Source organism: Brachyistius frenatus, unplaced genomic scaffold, assembly GCF_029030835.1.
Source record: "Brachyistius frenatus isolate BFR_SWC_R1_liver_20210118 unplaced genomic scaffold, ASM2903083v1 Contig_36, whole genome shotgun sequence".
Lineage (NCBI taxonomy): Eukaryota > Metazoa > Chordata > Actinopteri > Embiotocidae > Brachyistius > Brachyistius frenatus.
Window position 1 is genome coordinate 2,629,967 of NW_027210635.1, and position 19,048 is coordinate 2,649,014.

General features: G+C 42.7%; 3 protein-coding genes across 3 annotated transcripts; 2 read left to right on the plus strand and 1 right to left on the minus strand.

Moving 5' to 3' along the window:
• The first annotated feature begins 300 nt into the window (after positions 1 to 300).
• Positions 301 to 6,341, plus strand: smcr8a (Smith-Magenis syndrome chromosome region, candidate 8a). Its single transcript, XM_069701366.1, has 3 exons — positions 301 to 1,528; positions 2,733 to 4,478; positions 5,473 to 6,341. The coding sequence occupies exons 1-3, from the start codon at positions 927 to 929 to the stop codon at positions 5,930 to 5,932; spliced, it is 2,808 nt and encodes a 935-aa protein (XP_069557467.1). The 5' UTR covers positions 301 to 926; the 3' UTR covers positions 5,933 to 6,341.
• Positions 6,342 to 11,309: 4,968 nt separating this feature from the next.
• On the minus strand, positions 11,310 to 14,600 carry bud31 (BUD31 homolog). The gene is made up of 4 exons (XM_069701372.1): positions 14,400 to 14,600; positions 13,790 to 13,912; positions 12,874 to 13,040; positions 11,310 to 11,840 (listed from the first exon to the last, which is right to left on the minus strand). The coding sequence occupies exons 1-4, from the start codon at positions 14,491 to 14,493 to the stop codon at positions 11,790 to 11,792; spliced, it is 435 nt and encodes a 144-aa protein (XP_069557473.1). The 5' UTR covers positions 14,494 to 14,600; the 3' UTR covers positions 11,310 to 11,789.
• Positions 14,601 to 15,044: 444 nt separating this feature from the next.
• pdap1b (pdgfa associated protein 1b) lies at positions 15,045 to 18,969 on the plus strand. The gene is made up of 6 exons (XM_069701371.1): positions 15,045 to 15,156; positions 15,438 to 15,529; positions 16,051 to 16,155; positions 16,375 to 16,496; positions 17,333 to 17,484; positions 18,477 to 18,969. The coding sequence occupies exons 1-6, from the start codon at positions 15,144 to 15,146 to the stop codon at positions 18,530 to 18,532; spliced, it is 540 nt and encodes a 179-aa protein (XP_069557472.1). The 5' UTR covers positions 15,045 to 15,143; the 3' UTR covers positions 18,533 to 18,969.
• The last annotated feature ends 79 nt before the right edge of the window (positions 18,970 to 19,048 follow it).

Here is a 19,048-nt window from a genome sequence, read left to right on the forward strand (position 1 = left end):
AATCTACAAACGCGCTTGATCAAAAAATATATGGCATAACCTGATCTATACTGATAAGTATTGTTGTAAAACAGTCTGCTACAAAACTATCTAAAAAAACAACAACTAAAGAATTAATGTTGAGATGTTTGAAGGTCTAAATCATGACATCAGTATTTTATAAAATACCAGAAATAAGTCTGTGAGCCTCACTTTGAGCCTCACTTTGGTCGCGACAGTCCGAATATGTGAATATTGTGTTTCGGGGTGGATTTCCTCTAAATCAGAGGCAGCATTGATCACCTGACCAGACAACAGCCAGCTGGGTAAACATGGCGTCTGTCTCTGGATATGGACATTATAAGTGCGGCGCCTCTGTCTGGGTCTCCGTCGCGCCGACGCTTCGTATTTAAGCCCAGAAGTCATTAACGTGAAGGACGCGGCGCATGAAGACACGAAGAGGAAGAGGAGAGCAGCTCTCCTCTGACGCCGACGCTGCTGTACGTTTGTCCTTCCTGCACATCATGAATGGTGTGCTGCCTGCCCGGACGCTGTGATTGGCGCTGGATAATTGCTTTTTGTTAACAGAGGAACCGACTCGTATTTCCGTCGAGTTTTCTACTCTTATTTTGGCGGACACGTATCAACAGTCCTGTGCTGTGGACCTGACCCTGCAGGGGTGTAGCTGGATTTTAGGCCCAATCTGCTGTGGAACCCCTTTATTAATCAGGGTATATAATTCAGCTTGATTCCCCCCTTTGCTGGATGAAGAGCCCCTTTAACATCACTGACCACAGGGCTGTCCGGACGGTGTGAACGCAGCATGACCAGTCTGACTGTACTTTATGTGACTTCCCTCCGCTGCTGTACGCTGACAGCGTTTTTATGACTGTTAGTGGTGTTGCTCCGTGTGTTGTGTTTCTCATGCCTTGCTCAACAACACCACTATGATAGGCTCCCCGGATGTGGTGGCTTTCACTAAAGAGGATGAGGATGGGCAGACTAATCCGGACCCCTGGGCCGTCCCAGATGAGTTCTCCGTTCCCCTCCATCCGCTGGCTGACTCCAACCCCTGGGCTAAGACCTCCTATGCCAAGTTCACCAAAGACTTCATCCTCATCTCTGAGTTCTCGGAGCAGGTGGGCCCTCAGCCTCTCCTCACCATCCCAGATGATCCTAAAGTCTGTGGCACCTTCGATCTCAACTACTTCTCCCTGCGCATCATGTCAGTAGACTACCAGGCCTCCTTTGTAGGGCACCCACCCGGCAGTGGCTACCCGAGGCTCAGCTTTGTGGAGGACTCCAGGGTGGTGCTGGGAGACTCAAAGGAGGGGGCATTTGCCTATGTCCATCACCTTACCCTCTACGACCTGGAGGCGAGGGGCTTCGTGCGACCGTTCTGCATGGCATATGTTGCAGCAGATGAGAAGAAAATCATGCTGCAGTTTCAGGAGCTGTCCCTCCGCTTCTCGCAGGCCTCCGAGTGCCTGAAGGCCGGGAACAGGAGAGCATTCGCCAAGGAGCTCCAGAGGAAGCTCCGGGACCTAGAGTAAGAACTTCAATACAAGCTTTTAATTCTCTACAAGGCTTAAAAAGAGTTTATCAAACCCAAATATTATACATACAGAACGTCGTCCTTGTGCCCAATTGCCTCTAACTCTAGTCCTCCTGTGCTGGAGTCATACTACCACACACCAATGTGTCTGTGTGTTAGTTAGTAGAAATCGGATTAAACACAACTCTGTTTAGGAGTATGCAACATGGAAAACTAAAATGATGAAGCCACTAAAATATGATTTTGACACAGGTCTCCTCCACCAGGCAGGCGTACAAAGTAGTTTTGTTGTAAATGTAATAACTCGAGATACAAGATTTCAGAATTCAAGGACTTATTTGCCATTCGCTCCGGTACAGGTGAACAGGGCCATCGTGCAAACCTCTCAGTTAGGTGTGCTTTCAAAACCAAACAAAGTAATAATACTAAAATAAAAGAGACACAGTAAAAAGGATAAAGAATATGATAGACCTAGCTACTATAATATTTGCAATATGTCCATTGCTACATTTTTGCACCTGGTATGTAGTTAAATGATAATTGTAATTGCTCTATTTTTACATGTTCATTGGAGACATTAAAAAAATAGAGCTGAAAGTTATAATTTTTTTTTTTTTTTTAAAGTAAAAAGATACCATAGCTCTTGCTTGTAAACATCCTCAGTATGAAGACAACTGTTGAGAGAGTAGTTTGACTTGACGATTATTGAATTCTGATAATTTGCCTTCCACATCCAGTTCATCAAGATTAGGAGTCTCCAGCCAAGTAGCAGCTCTGCGAGGCTGTACTTCGGGGCTCAATGCTAACAAATAAGTACGTATTTAATTTGTTAGTTTAGCATGTTAGTGCTAAATGAAAAGTCAGAGGATAACCAAAGTCATTACGATACATCCTCTGGGGACCATGAATGGACGTAAAATGCCACGACAATCCATCCAATAGTCGTCAAGACATTTCACTATAGACCAAAGTGGTGGAAAAATTCAAAACGCCACACCAGCACAGCCATCTTTAAAGCAATGCTGGTAGCATGTTGTAACACAACAGCTCACAATGCGCTCCGCTGCAGGTGTTCAGTGTTTCCTGTGCTCAGTTATTCCGATGCTCCTCCTGAGCCGGAGGTTCTGTTTTGTCATCCTTATTTTGCTTTTCTTGTTGGAAGACATCCACATCACTAACTCCCTTTTGTTCTCCTCAGGTACACTCACTCTGTGCTGCAGCGGGAGGAGGGCCTGCAGAGAGAGGCGGGGCCTCAGTGCTTGTACTCCGCTCATGCTGTGGAGAAGGCCAACGAGCTTGCAAATGTAGAAAAGAGCATTTATGAACACAGAGATCTGCTGAGACAGATCAGCTCCTACCAGCACCGTCCACGCCGGGATCCTCACTCCGTCACCTGCCAGAAGTGTATGAACGAGTGCTTGAGCGAATGTGAGCTGTTGGACAAATACACCAAACTTGCCCAACCCTTCAATTACAATGAAAATGGGGAGAAAGGACAAGGTCGGGTTGATGGGGAAGGAGGTGAAGAAGAAGGGGTGGAGGAACAAGAGGAGGGGGTTAAACGTCGGCCATCCTACACGCCACAGCTGATCAAAGCCAAGTCTGCCAAGTGTTTTGACAAACGCCTGAAGACCCTGCAAGAGCTGTGTGACGAGACTTTCTACGAGGCCACCGTGGAGCTCCTGAAGGAGACGGAGAGGAGTTTCCGGGGGGACCTGTGTTACCTGCACACGCGCCGCCTTGACAAGGCACTACGCAGGAAACAGAAAATTGCCAACTTCCTGTTTGAGGAGGACCTGGGTGACGACGATGAGGATGAAGTAGGAACACTGAGACCTTTTTGTGCTGTGAACCACGCTGTAGACAATTGTATACTGTTGAATCCACCTCCTATAATGCTGGGACCAGAACCTCTCAAGCTGGACGCACTGGAACCTCCGGATCCTTTTGACCCAGCCTCTGAGACCAGCCATACCCAGGACAGTGAGCTTGGACTTGGGCAGAGCCACATGGAGTCCTCCCCCTCAGACCAGACTCTAGAGACCCAGGAGAGCTCAGAGGAGACTAAAGGAAGCTTGAGCAGCGACAAGAGCGGAGTTGGTCAAGAAGAGAAGCAACAGAGTCGAGCCAGTATGAAGTCAGAAGCACCTGATCCGGATTCGGACTTGACCCCTGACCATAACCATGACCTGGAGAGTAGTAGTGAAGAGATGGAGACCACTGCAGGGGAGGATGAAGGTGACGGGGGAGACCAGACACCCGTGTCCTTGCTGGAAGTGGTGCCTAGGCTGGAGGCCAGTCGGGAGGACGAGTGTGACGGCGTGAATGAGTTAGACTTGCTGGTTCCAATCGACACGGCATGCTGTATGGCCCAAGAGGGTTTCCTTTATGAGGCTTCTGCCCCAGTCGCGGTGCCTTATCTCCGCCAAAACTCCCACCCACAACCCTCTCAAACCTTGGTGGTCAATCAGGAGCCCCAGGCCCTTCTTCCACTCCAGGACGACTACACCGTGGGTTCTCCAAGCTCGGAAAGCCCCGCAGCTGGGTTGAACCTGCCCGTGGGCCTCCTTGGAGATGCAGTGTCACGTACCTCAGCGGAAGATGGGTCTGACTGCACTACGAGTGCTTCCACAGGGTCTGATCGAGCTGCCTCACCTCTGGGCTACGGTGGGGTGGTGACCCTGCGTCAGAGGAAGAAGGTTGGGCAAGGAGCCTTGAAGTTCGTGCGTCAGTACCCCTTTGCCATGCAAGCTCTGTGGAGTCTGCTGAGTGGCAGAACCCTGGTGGTTCTCGGGGTCGATGAGGGCAGAGTCCGCCGGCTGGTTGCCGCTCTGGCGCTCTTTGTGCCCGATCCTGGAAAGTGTGCAGAGAGGGTCCAAGCTTGGCTGTCCTGTCCCTTCAGCCTTACTGACCTACAGAGGTGGAAACTCATCGGATTGCAAAGGTATATATGGAGTGGCGAAAGTCCAATTTGCATTTACATTTTATGCTTTTAACTCACACTTTTATATGAAGCTTACAGGAAGGTTTGTAGCAGAAGAAGCAAACTAAAGATAGATGTTGTTAACATAGATTTACTGAAACATTGAGGTTGCTGTTTACAGACCTTCGGAGACCTCTGAGAAGTGTAAAGACGACGATATATTCAACTTTACAGAGCAGACTTTACTCTCCTGTTACTCATCTAGTCTGAGTCAGTCCTCGATGACTCACGCAACTATTCAGCTATTCAACCTTGAGCTGCACATCTGTCTTTAAACTTCATTTTCATTTCTACTCTTCATTCTTAGGACAAGGTGGGCTATCAAATATCCAAAGTATTAAAACATTTTGTGTTTCAAAAGGACGCCTTGGGTTCATAATTTAATTCGCTGAATATTTTTGTGGCGACACTTGGAGACCTTTAGACAAGATGAGAGGATCCAGTGGGATTGTGACGTGTGGATTTAACATTGCACCTCTGGATGTATGAGTCATATCAATTCAGTAGCTAGGCAACAAACGTCTTTTTTTTAATTTAGAATCTATTAAACGCTGCAGCGCTGTGGCTGTTGAGGCCGAAGGATGTCTGCACCTTTATTCACAATGTCAACGCAATTTTCTTTGTTGCACGCTAAACAGAAACAAACCAAAATCTACTTGGTAGAGTGTAAAATGTACTGAGTCGTGAAACCTCTGTGACATTTTAGACTGGATTTCCTTCATCTTCACCCCCCTATGTTCTCAGTTTGGAGCTTCGGCAGACCAAAATGCATGTTTTCATATTCGCTCTTTAAACTACATTGTAGAGTAATGATTATAGGGTAGAGAGCTGATTTTGTTATTTCCCCACTCCTTTCATATCAGGTTAGCGAGCGGAAATGCCTCCCTGTATGATGAAAATATAACAGTAAACGGTAAAGTAACAAACACTGTTTTCTGCCTTTGTGTACCCACAGAGTTGCGTCTCCGGTGGGCTCCAGCATGCTTTACTCGCTGTCTCGCTACAGTCGCTACATCTCCATCCTGGATGCAGACCAGAAGACCCTGCGCTGTCCGCCGTATCGTGGCCAACTCCTCGCCAACGTAGCCGACCACCGCACCTACATCCGCCGCGGCTCCACCTACTTCCTCCACGTGCAGAGCACGCTCTGTCGCCTGGCAGCCAAGGCCTTCCTGTTCACCTTCACCCACCACCTCCACCTGCCGGTCAGCTCCGCAGAGGGGCCCGAGGTTGTGGAGGGCCGACGCCGCTGCTTCCTGCAGGAGCAGCTGGGGCTGGGCGAGGAGGACAGCCAGATACTTCTCTACCTCAGCCAGCTCATCACTCAGCAGTACCTAAAGCCCGCCACGGGCAGCAGTGCGGCAGCACCTTGTTTTAGTTTTAACTACACCACCAGCGTTTTATACAAAATCTAATATTATACTGGGAGGACTTTTATTCATATTTTAGCAGAAATCATCAGTGACATTTTGGTTTTTAATGGACCAAAGGTGATATTGTTAAGGTCAGTTTAGTTTCAGGACAAACTCACTGCACTGGTTATTCTTTTATTGTTTTATCTCTCTCTGCCTTGCCGTCTTTCTCTCTGCTCTCGCTCTTTCCTCTGGTCGCAGGGAAAAGGAGACAGATTTAGTCATGAATGTCTGTGATCGGTTTACTTGGGCGTATTTGGTCCTGAGCACGTTGACACTCACAAACACACATAACAGAGCAGATGACAGTCAGCTCTACTTGTTGTTCTTTGAGTCAGTGTGTTTTTCACCTCTATGGAGAATAATGTTACTTGCACTGGCATTTTTAAGGTCCTCACACACACACACACACACACACACACACACACACACACACACACACACTCGACAAAAATATAAACAACACTTTTGTTTTCGCTTCCATTTTTCAGGAGTTGAACTAAAAGATCTTGGACTTCTTTTATGCACACAAAAGGTTTATTTGTCTCACATTCTTTTCACAAATATGTTCAAATCCATGTTAGTGAGCACTTTACCTTCCACCTAACAGGTGTGGCACAACAAGATACTGATGAAACAGTGTGGTTTTTGCACAGGGGTGCCTTGGACTGGTCACAGTAAAGGACCGCTCTAAGATGTGTAGTTTTATCACGCAACACAATGCCATTGTCTCAAGTTTTTAGAAAGTATGCAATTAACATAATGCCTGCATTAATTGTTTATTTTATTACCAGGAGCTATCTCCATCGGGTACGTCCAACTGCCCTCACACCCACAGACCACATGTTAACACGCTGTTCCACAACCACCACATCCAGCAGGTGCAAGCTATTGACAACAAACTGGATTTATTGATGGCAATTTGAATGCATAACGATATCGTGGTGAGATGCTGAAGTCCAGTCCATCTGCTGCCACTGCCTCATGTTGCTGCTTTTTGTTCCCATTTTTTTGTTTTTGTTGAGAAATGGACTTAATGTGTGCATGAAAGAAGTTTTAGATCTTTTGCTTCAACTCTTAAAAACGGGGCGTGAAACCAAAAGTATTTTTGTTTTATTTATGTTGAGTGTACATATAGTCTGCTTCATCCAACAGAGCTCAATCCAACACGTGTGTCTGTGTGAGCGGATCGGCCCTCAGCCAGCTCGCTAACGGGTTCAGTCTCAGCTCTGTGTTAACACCTACCACTCACTGAGCAGTATGTCAGCTTTGATATTATCTAAACTGTGCGTAAACATGTTTTTCAGGATCACTATAAGAAGCTCGCGTATGCTGACATCTTCTGCTCATGGAGAACAGACGTCTGTCCATGAAACCTGATTAGCATCACACAGGATTGTTACAGTTGGTTTTGTTACACGCCTCGACCTTTAGGAAACTACCATTTAACTTCCAACGGGCAAAACTGTCTGCCTTTTTTTTAGATTTTTGCTTCACTTGCTAACACTGTCCGTTGTCTCCTTTTGTGAATGAAGTTTAACACACATTCCTGCAGTAGCGATTGAATGTCAATTTTGTTCCAAACAGAGACCTGTTGATGGATTTTAACGGAGTAGATGGGCATTGAGGAAGCATTCCCTGAGGCTGCTTTTGGATTGTGATGCATGAGGAAGTGTATTCGCTGTGTGAATCGGATCCAGTCGGGTCCATGTGATTATTGCATGTCCAGAGACATAATGTCAGTGCGCACACCCTCACCCATGTAGAAGCCGGCAGCGGCGGCAGCCAAAAGCTGTCGATATACCCTGCTGGCGACCATTTTAATGGATATTACCCACACTGTCAGGATGGATATTAAAGCTACTTAACCTAAATGTATTGAATTTCACTGTTGTCTTAAAGTTGTGCGAGGGTGTTGTGGTGTCAGCATGAGACTGTCTTGTACCAGGGTGATCACTGTATTGATAATATTTCTGTTATATTTGGATGAACTGACTGACAGGACGCTGCACAGTTTGAGTTGATGTTGCTGAAACAGTGATGATGTGTTTGTATAGTTTTTAATTATGAGAAAATTTTATTTCTTGTGCCATAAAAAGCAAAAGCCTGGTTTGATTTGGGACAGTTGCCTCACCTGTATTTGAAACCCTTTGCTGTGGCTGTGCTATGAACAAGCCTTTGAGTATTTATTGTTTTTGGAGAAAGGTTTTGGGCACTCAGATGATTGCACATGTAGGAAAGTTTTATGTTTTTAGAATTCTGTCATATCGGCCACTGAAGAAGTGTCTTCGCTAGCGTTTTTAGATTTTCCTGTTCCTGATTCTGTGGTGTCAGTGATGGAGCTGTGACTCTGTATCTAGGATGGTGACTTTTCTTGTGACTGCATGGTCTGAGTTTTAATGTGAAAAGTCAAACAATGTGGGATCATGGCTGCTTACCTTCCTACTACTAACAAGGCTTTTAATTAGTTACAGCAACCTCACATTTTTCATTCCATTCAGTATATTGTTTCAGTTTAGTGCAATTTGGGCTTGGTGATTATCCTTCTTTTGCTGCATGTGATGTCTTTTTGTTTTAAAGTGCTTGAATATCTCATTTTTCTGCTCACGTTACATGTTTTTTTTTAAATTTTTTGAGCTATTATCCCTCTAATGCAAAAAGGTTGAATGTAATCTGAACAAGCCATACCACAGTGTGCTTAACATGTTGTCACTCAGTGTCCTTATGTTGCCATATCATGTCTACCTTTTGTATGTCATCATGAGGGGGTGCTGTGCTCACTTCAGCCCTATACGATGGCATCATTGCCAGTGATTTTAATAAAGCACGTTGTGAATGTCACATTAACGATATTCAATTATTCAGTTAGATATGTTTCAGCCTGGAGTTGGGAGATCACGTTGCTTATGCTGAATCTCACTGTGAGGTACTGCAAGATCAAACCAGTACAGACCACCATTAGACATCCAATTACACCAACAGACTTGTGTCTGTGTGACTTGCTTTAGCGCTGACGGATGTGTGAGCGTTTGAGGTGTCATGAATTATAAATGCTCATCTGTGAACAAATCGAATTGCCCTGCTGGAAGCAGCAGAAGGAAAGGTGGTGGATTCCAGAAAATGTGGCGGTAAACGCATGTAGTGAGAACAAGTCTGCAACATTAGTGCTCTGATCCGTCTTGATAATAATGTTGTTGAGGAGCGGAGTGTGTGGGCAGCTCAGTGTGTAGCTGCTGACGTAAACAAGTTTGCTTCAGATTGTAATGATTAAAAACTGAAAGTGTTTGTGCTACATTTATGGGAGATGCGCCTCAGGAGCAGAAGGCGCTTGTTATTTAGCAGTGTCTTTATGATCGTTCAGGGCTGCACACAGAAGGAGTTGTACAGTCCATCAGATCAACCTGAAGGTTCGAGTTGATCACATTTGTACAGTGATTTGGTCAATGATCATTAAATATTTACACCTCACGAGATGAAAAATACTTGGAGTCCTCTGTTTTGTAGAAGAAACGCTCTCAAAGATTCCTGCAGTGATGGAGTCATGTTTTTCATCCCGTCCTGAACAACAGCAGAGGGTTTAGGTGTTGGTTTTGGCAACATTGTAATGTAATATCTCTGAATTTCCATTGATCTCGATACTTTTAGACAAACTTGACCAACGTCATGGAAACTAGAATTATCGAGTCAAAGTTATACGCCTCCGCCAAATAGTCAATTTGCAGTTTACATCCATATCTGACTGAAAGAACATACGTAGTGAAGACTTTGAAGAAATCCTTATATATGTTCATATATTTGGCCAATAAAGCTGATTTACAGTCGACAAAGCTTCAAATATGGATGTTGCTGCAAAGAAGCTACAAATTGTAAAATGTGGATGCTTCTCACACATCTTCAATCCAACAGTAAAGAAGATTTATACATTCAGCACAGTTTGAAGGTGAAAATAATTGGCCAGAAAAAGGTTTTCCTGGAGCTTTTGATGTCACAGTGAAGTTGACCTTTGATCTATCACAGTTCATCATTTTATCCAATAAATATGTATGGATCTGTGTCATAATCAACAAATGAATTCTTGAGTCGCCGCCACTAGCGTGTTTTGTGAAGTCACCTTTGAGCATCAAAATCTATTTAGTTCATCCTTGAGTTAAAGTGAATTTTTGTTTCAGATTTTAGAGAGTTCCTTTAAGACATTTCTGAGATATTGTGTTCACAAGAATGGTATAAATGTGTGGTCACAGTGACAGACGGACAACCAGAAAACAAAATGCCTCGCAGTCATACGAAGAGTGACTGCTTCGAACAAAACCAAGTTAAGATAAAGGCAAAGATTGAATATGGAAGTATAAACCCTGTTTTTTCTGAAATTCAGCACATATTTGCTTTTTGTTGTCATGAAGCTGACGGTCAGACACACAGACAAATAGTTTAGAGAAAACATGCAAATGTCAGTGTTTTGTTCCTGTTCTCAAACACCTGAACAGTTAATGACGAGGAACTGAACTTCCCACAACTTGCATTGTGCAGAAGTCACTAAAATTAAAAGAAAAATACAGGAAACAGTTTCCCGGAATATCTCAACGTTTGGTACTAATTATAAAGAGGCTAATTTCAATATGTACTACTTTAATCAGTGTCATCTGTTACCTGAACCATATTTTCACAATTACGTCCTCAGAAGTTAAATAAAATTAAAAGGTGAAAGCATTCAGACGGATACTAAGACTTATTATTGTTGGATTGCACTTACTGATGCACGTCAATGTGTAAACAGTATTTTCATGTTGAAGGTTGGGGCTGCTTTAAACTGCTTTATATACTGATGGGTAGCTTAATCTATAATAATAGTTATTTTGTTGATTAGATTGTGTAGTAATACCCTGAATCTACAAAATAACTGGTCACTTAAGCAGTCAAATAAATGTAGGAGTAAAACATTTTATATTTATTATTACATTATTGAGGTAACTTAGTTACTTTGTTCCAGTGCTGTTATTTACATTTAAATGGAAACTATCCATGTTACATAAAGAAAAACAAGCAAATGATTTCATTTGGGATTATTTCCTTAATTTTCTCTCTGGAATTTTGCCTCTTTGTTGACATGAAGTTGCATGCAGCTCAGATGTACAAAATAATAATCATTAAGATGTTAAAACTTGTCCTCAAACACTCAAATCTCACTTGTATCAAGACGTACAACTTAAATGTTTTCAGCCTTCTGTTGATTTATATTCATACAGGAAACAAGGTCTACATCTACAACCAACAGGCTTTTTCATTTATAACATACACTTTGCTTATAGAAAACGAATGATAAAACCTAAATCTGATAAAACACTTTACGTACACTAGAAAATACAAAACACAAGACAGTAAGTGAATCTGAAATGGTTTATTTAAAATCAAACTACAACAACAAAAATAATGTCCCTCTCAGCTCTCTTTAATGAAATAAAACACGTTAGAAATAATCTGGACAGTGGGTGAGACTCGCTGGAATGACAGGAGGCCTGAACCAGAAACTACTAATCTGAACGTTTGGAGCCGAGGCCTTTAGTTGGATATAAAACACAATAACACGCAGAAAAAACTAATGGTATTAGAACAATATGGCCCCTCTCTGTATTTTCCATTACTCCTCTGTGTTTAAACGCAGAAGAGTACCAAAACATTGATCCCCTGTAACGGCGGCTGAGGATGATGGTCAACATGTCAGCCAACTGTTTCTGATACAGGTGACTGAAAAAAAGACGATGTTGTTTCAGGGTTGTGAGAGAGGAGGCTGATTGAGCCCCGACATCCAGAAAATTGAATTAAAATCCCCCCCCCAAAAAAACAAAAAAGAAAACACTGCAACTCAGCCAGAACATCCTCTGCATCCACAGTGGGTGCATTCAATGATCCTTCCCTGCAGAGAGAAACAAACAACACAGGCTGGTTAGCTGCATATTTATCCTGTTTCTAACTCCAGACTCTTAAAACATAACAGCTAGCACTCACTGGCATGTCTTCTTTTTAATCACTTTTGTTTCATATCCAAAGCACTAAACACTATACCTTCCCAAAAAGTAAAAGTCAGGGACCTGTCACAGTCCCTGTTTACAGGCCACTTTAACTGGTCCCCAAATCTTGCTGAACTTTTCTCCAAAACTTGTTCCGTCATAACTAATTTTCCCCAAACGCAGTCGGAACGTCTTTAAAGTAACATTTTCCTCACGAGTTTCCCGTTTATTCAGGGGAAGCACAGGAGCAATTTTTTGTCAGACCAAAAGATCTATAGTTCATAATGTACTTCTACCTTTTTTTCCCTAAATAAAACTATTGAGTAATGTCCTCCTGATATTTAATCCTACAGCATTAACATACTTTACATCTATCAGACAGGAGGTCTTGACAAATAAAATATGTTCCTTGTCGTAAAGTTTGTGTCATTCTCTAAATGCAGAGGTTGGTCACAGAGTACTGTATACACCCGCAATGATTACATGATTTCTTGATTAACAGACAACTGTTTTGATGATCATTAAATCCATTAGTGTAGTTTTTTGTTGTTTTTTTATCCAAAAATTTGCAAGAATTCTGATTCCAGCTTCTAGACGTCAACGTTGAATTTAGTCTCCATTATAATAAACTGAACGTCTCTTAGTTGTAGACTATTGGTTGGGACGCAACAAGAAGTTCTAGGCTGCACCTCAGGACTGTAGAAACACGGTTGGATATTTGTTCACCATTTTCTGATATTTTAAAAACCAAAAATAAAACAACAGTGATCAATAATGGTAATAAGCATTAATTGCAAGCCGGGTACCGTCTACAGCATCAGGAATAATGTGAAGTGGAGGACAACCATAGGCTTGAAAACAAATTTAATATAAGCTCACGCTGACATTGGCTGTATTGTACCTGGGTTTAAAGAGTCTCTGATATTCTGTCAGACTCACCACTTCCAGCTTGCTCTTTGGGACTCTGCAGATGCAGTTGGTTCCAAAGTTGGTGTCTCGTGTTTGGATGCAACGCAGGCAGCACAGGTTCTCGTAGCCCTGCTTCTTCCACTTGGCAATCAGGTTCTTGTCTGCGTAGCCTTCCTTTATACAGTACTCGTATAACTCTGCAAGGACACCAACAGGGGAAAAACGGCTCAGGTTTGACATAAAGTACACGATAACCATGAACAGGTTTCAAATGTCAAGACAGAAAGAACACAAAAATACTTCATGGAAAGAGGATTAAATCACTGTTGCATCAAGTCTTGGGGTTCCAACGCGAGACTTGATTTAACACGAATATGTGGTCAGAAAAATGCAGCGGAGAGAGTCTGATGCTGAGGCTGCATTAGAGGACATGACTGAGGATCAACCAGAAACTGAGCTGCTGAGAGCAAAGAGCAGCTGGTGGTGCGTGCGTTACTATGTGTGGACGTTTTGGACAACAAAGTGGGAGAGGGTGGTGATCGTGGCAACGTTGGGCAAACTTTTTTTCTCAACAAGTAACGGCTGTTTGTGTTTACAAAAGCTGCCAAAGATTCAGTAGATGATCAGTAGGAAGAGCTTCCTGATGAATAACTCAGGAACCTTCTTTCCTGTCTTTTGCTCTGTGCAGACAAAAACTATTTACTGTTGACTGGGTTAGGGTTTGGGGATTTGGCATCAGAAAATCGCCCACAATACATCCTGGCACATGTAGACGCTGCCAGCATGACTTCAGTAGGAGGGAAAACTCAGAAAAAACTCCACAACTGACAACATTTATCATCAACACTGTGGCAGGTTGTTGTTGTTGTTGTTTTTTCCAAAACTTTCCACAGACATCAAGTACGAAACAACTATTAAATGGGAAATGTTAAGTGCTTCTGCTTACCTCTGCTGATGGCTTTCCTTTTGTAGAAGAGGTCATAGATGTATCGACTCCGCTGGTGATGCAGCCTGAAAATCGGCCAAAGGGACTCCACCTTTCGCTTTCCCTCATGAGGCTCTGTTTCAGCTGGGACACATCACGGAAAGTTAGCTTTGTTGGGAAGAAATTTAAATCAGCGGTGCGGCTGCTTGGTTGATTAAAAAAACCTTCTCTGGGTTTGGTGTGAAACAATTAATCTGTTACTAAAACACGGGATCTTGGAAGCTGTCTGCAGGTATTTGGTCAAAGTATGTATATATATATATATATATATATATATATATGTATATATATATGTATATACTGTCAGAGTTGTGTATATAGAGTATATTTGACGCATTACAGACAGAACAAATGTATATAAACAGATCAATATTAAACATACATTTAGATATGACTGAACAACAACCGTAACAGCCTATATTGACTCGTTTCACCAGCACCATCTCAGGATCAATGAACTGTAGAGTGAAGTGAAACAGTGACTGGACAGGACCGACATCTCTGAACACGTCGCAGCCCGACGGCCGAGCAGCTCGAGTAGCAACAGGATCTTCATCTTCTACCGGCTCACCTTCTCTCATTTTCTGATCCAGCTCGTCCAAAGTGGGTTCAATGAGCTCCCATCCGTCTGGAGGCGGCTTCCGACTCCTTTTTACTTTGGGCATTTTCCTCTGTTTTGTTTTGTTTTGTTTTAGAAACAAGACAACAAAAGCTTCCGCTGTTACCTTTTCTCTCTCGCGGACCCGTGTCAGGCGCGCAGATTTTTTACGTCATCGACGGGCTCGAATGGCCTTCTCAAATGACGTCATCACCGAAAATAAACACACTCTATTTATCGGCGCTTAACAACTTCTTGAATCTTATTTTAGGCTAATACGCTATACAAGTTTATGTACACATTTATTTAGTTCAGTAAACAGATATTTGCTGAGATAAAAAACAACAACAACAACAACAACAGATGTCTTTCTGTTGTTTCTGGCATGTTGCATCACTTTAGCACACTTTCAAATTGCCTTAACACAAACAATAATATTTTGGTTTCTCGTACGTGAACCCTAACACCATTTAGTCAAGAAATTGATTATTTTCCATATTGAGCAGCTTTTCTGTACTTTCGTGGCTAAAGAAATGTATAAACTGCTTGAAAAATGACGCGTATTGAAGATTTGTAGACAGGCATGTCCCTGAACGACTTGAGAGTATTCCGCTGCGAGTCGAGCCAGCTGTCAGTCTGTGCTGCTGCCTCAACATTCATGTCGTCTGTCAGCGTTTACGTGTCAGAGAGTTTATTATAAGGACTTCGTTTGTCAAAATGCCGAAAGGAGGTAAGAATGACCGAGACGCTTGTGACAGCGCGTTGACGTTCAGTTTCTGTACACCTGTTATCCACCGACAGGTGTACAGGAGACGCGCTCCTGTCAGAGAGAGACGGTTTCCTGACTCGGCATAACTTTGAATGGCGTTAAAACGTGGAGGGAGCTTTAAGATGTTGTCAGTCAGCCTGGTTTATGAACCGCTCCGTCGGTTCGCTGTTCTCCGCAAGTTTCTGCACAAAACGTGTGTTCACAAGCTGGCGCGTTGACGTCCACTTTTCATCCCGGTCCAGGGAAGAAAGGTGGCCACAAGGGTCGCATGAGGACGTACACCAGCCCCGAGGAGATAGATGCCCAGATGAAGGCAGAAAAGGAGAGGAGAAAGGTGGGTGGACATCCGACACGTCATGTGACCCCCGCGGCGATCATGCTCCAAAAATACTTGGACTCACACTCCCCATAATAATGCGCGGCAGCATCTTTCCCCCCTATTTTTTTTTTAATTTTTTTTTTAGAGAGGGAACCATAACAAAGTGAACTGATGTGTGACGTGGCTGGAGTGCCTTGCACTGCTGCTAATGAGTGTTGATGGCTCTCCTCATCAAAACCATCAGCCGGAGGAGAGGACCTGTTGTATGAAATCAGCTGCAGTTGTGTTTGGATGGAGTTAAAACCATCGTCATGTGTTGGTGTTTTGTTTGCAGAGTTTTCCCTACATGTGTGGAAGACTTAAGGTGCGCTAAGTTAGTTTATACATTATTTATCCAAATATATGTAATTTAACACCGGTTTTGACCACTGCCATATCTGTGTAAAACTTTCCAAAATTTGCAAAAGCTTGAGCAGATAATAAGTAAACAACTCCTGTGTGTTTTCTGCCTGCCGGGTGTCATTTGTGTGTTTTAGCAAGAGCAGGAAGAGGGAGAGGCTGGAGGTGCAGCTCAGGATGACACGGCAGAGGAGAAGCTACCGGCATCCGGATCAGATGACAGTGATGATGAAAACTCCCAGGTACCGACACATTACTTTCATCGCACCTTTGCCCCGTCACCACACGCAGTTTTCCTAAAAAAAAGAAAAAGTATTTATCGTTGGCATTTTATTTAGTTCACACCTGTGAAGCACTTTGTCCGCTCATTTCCTATCAGTGCAGTCACGTCGTTATTTCATCGTTTGCTACGTTGAAAGTATCCGCTGTCCGATGTATAAGCTGTTGTGATGTGCTGGCAGAGGAGGAGAGCTGGCGTGGAGGGCTTGATAGAAATCGAGAACCCCAACAGATTGACTCAGAAGGCCAAGAAGGTGACGCAGATCGAGGTGGATGAGCCACGGCAGTTATCGAGGAGAGAGAGGTTTGTGTTTTCAGTCAGTGGTATTGTGTTAATGCTAAATGGGAACTTCATCTCAAAAATCATACAGTAGGTTTTTTGCTACTTAAAACACTGATCTAAACCACCCCAAACCTAATCACTGACATCTTGTGGCTTTTCTTGTACATTTAAAGGCCTAAAATAGTGTATTATGATATTAAGATTAAAAGTTTAAAAAAATTACCAACCGCCCCTGAGTTTAGCTATTTGTTGCTTAGTTTCAAGAAAGAAAGAGTTCGGAACATCAAATGCAAAATTGTGTTCATTCGCCAATAATAAACATTTTGGTTTTTTAACATGAAAACATGTACAAAAAGTAGTTTTGCATTTTATGACGACCAAAGAAATAAAATCGTATATTTTACTGAACTACACTAAGAAAAATAGTTCTCGTATTACAGTTGGCAGCTATTATGTAGTATTTATTACAAACTATTTTAATGGACTACAGCTGGAGTAGTATTGAGAACTGAGAAAAGCTCCACTGTCCTGTGATTTATGTACTTGAAGTTTAAAAATGTTACCAGTTTAAAAAAAAAAATTCTTATGATCACCTTATTTGTTGGGATAAAACTGCACCGTTATAGCCAACATGTTTTATGTTTTAATTGTTAGTTACGTGAAGTTCTATAATCCCAGTCGAAATGTTTGATATTAACTGTCCTTATTTCACTTTGTATTCCTTGACACACACACACCCACACACACACACACACCCACACACACACACACACACACACACACACACACACACACACACACACACACACACACACACACACACACACTCTCTCTCTCTCTCTCTCTCTCTCGCACAGAGAAGAGATTGAGAAGCAGAAAGCGAAGGAGCGCTACATGAAGATGCACTTGGCAGGAAAAACCGACCAGGCCAAAGCTGACCTCGCTCGTCTCGCCATCATCAGGAAACAGAGAGAGGATGCAGCGAAAAAGAAAGAAGAAGAGAAAAAAGGTAAGCAGGCAGGTGGGTGACCAAAGTGGTTGTTACAAATTCAAATCATCACTGTCGCACAGTAATGATGAATTTTGCCACATCTGGATATCTTAGTCGTCAATAATTAGCTCTCCTCCAATGGAAGTTGTTCACATAATTATATCTGTCTGAACACCGTCTCCTGGAAAACCACTTGCAGGTCAGCTCTCTTTAATGTTGACCAAGCTGGGAGGTCCCATATTTTACACTTTCACTGTGTTTTATTTCCTGTCTTCATCTCCTCAACAACATATTTTGGGGGTTTTAAGAACCAAAAACCATTTTAATCTCATCTCACGTCATCTCTCTACCAAGAACAGGCCGTTTTGTGTCTGTTTCTGAAAGACACATTGATATAATTCCTCTGATTGGCTGATTGAGTCTTTACAGGCCAACCACAGGTTTTCTTGTCAAGTCTTGCAGCTTGCTCCCAGATAAAAGCTTGGACAGTGGGCCGTGCTGAGGACAGACAGTAGGATATGAATACGAGTTTGTGACATCACAAACTCAGAAGTCCAAACAGCACATTTTCTGAATATGTGTACATTTCTTTGTGAACTGAACGTTTTGATACTTTCACAGTATTTATACAGCACCAAGACCTGCTGTACAACAAAATAAGAAAAGGAAATCTGAATTTATACAATATGTGACCCTCAAGTTAAGAACTTTGACGAAATGCTTTCTCTCCCTGTGTGAAAACTCACACCAAAAGTGTGCTACACAGTTAAAACAGATTTTCTACTCGGAGTCTTGATAAATTCAGGCCGTGGACATTTGTGGGCTCCTTTACAGATAATTCTGTCTGATTCCAAAAATGTTTTGATGCAGTCATGGACTCAGCATTTTAATGGAGGATTAGTTTTGCATTTGCATACAGCCACAGTCCCCATACTGCCACTGTTTACATGTCCTCCTGATGTGCAGCCTGTCAAACTGATCGTGTCTTATCTTTAATTTTCTGCCCACAGCAAAAGAAGCGGCAGCAGCAGCGTCCAGAGGAATAAACTCCCTCTCATTGAAATGATGCAGAGTATTTATCAGAGGCATTTTCACTTGTTCATGGACTGGTGCAATATATATTTGACTATTTTTAAAAGAAGATCTATGAAGAGTTTTTGACATTAGTGTAACATATGACCATTTGAAAAATGGTTGAGGAGACACCCGTGGAGAGGGGTTGTGTATATTTTGGCATGGAATAATGGCCTCCATCCCTCCTGGAAGTAAAGCTACAATTGAGAATACTTCACATACACTCGGAATGAACCCCTTCTAACCTTTAAGCTTGTACATGATATTAATCATGGTATACCTCTCATTGTACAACTACAACTTTGCTAACTGAGCTTTGCCACTATGTTTTTTGGGGGGGATCTTATATTGTATATAACTGACTCATGAAAGTATTTCAGATTAATATGATGAAACCAGTAAAGTGTGCCTGTTTTATTTGCTCTGTTACATGTGGAAAACTTGTTACGTGGTTTAGAGCGGCCTTACACAACCTCGGAGTTCACGTCAGGTCCACTGATATGCAATG

Excerpts from the sequence above, each read along its gene's own strand:
- smcr8a (XM_069701366.1), top strand. The coding sequence starts at position 927 with ATGATAGGCTCCCCGGATGTGGTGGCTTTCACTAAAGAGGATGAGGAT. Across the intron at positions 1,529-2,732 it reads AGGAAGCTCCGGGACCTAGA|GTACACTCACTCTGTGCTGC; the intron begins GTAAGAACTTCA and ends TGTTCTCCTCAG. Across the intron at positions 4,479-5,472 it reads AAACTCATCGGATTGCAAAG|AGTTGCGTCTCCGGTGGGCT; the intron begins GTATATATGGAG and ends GTGTACCCACAG.
- bud31 (XM_069701372.1), bottom strand. The coding sequence starts at position 14,493 with ATGCCCAAAGTAAAAAGGAGTCGGAAGCCGCCTCCAGACGGATGGGAG. Across the intron at positions 13,041-13,789 it reads AAGGAAAGCCATCAGCAGAG|AGTTATACGAGTACTGTATA; the intron begins GTAAGCAGAAGC and ends GTGTCCTTGCAG. Across the intron at positions 11,841-12,873 it reads CAAAGAGCAAGCTGGAAGTG|GGAAGGATCATTGAATGCAC; the intron begins GTGAGTCTGACA and ends TTCTCTCTGCAG.
- pdap1b (XM_069701371.1), top strand. Across the intron at positions 16,497-17,332 it reads CAGTTATCGAGGAGAGAGAG|AGAAGAGATTGAGAAGCAGA; the intron begins GTTTGTGTTTTC and ends TCTCTCGCACAG. Across the intron at positions 17,485-18,476 it reads GAAAGAAGAAGAGAAAAAAG|CAAAAGAAGCGGCAGCAGCA; the intron begins GTAAGCAGGCAG and ends TTCTGCCCACAG.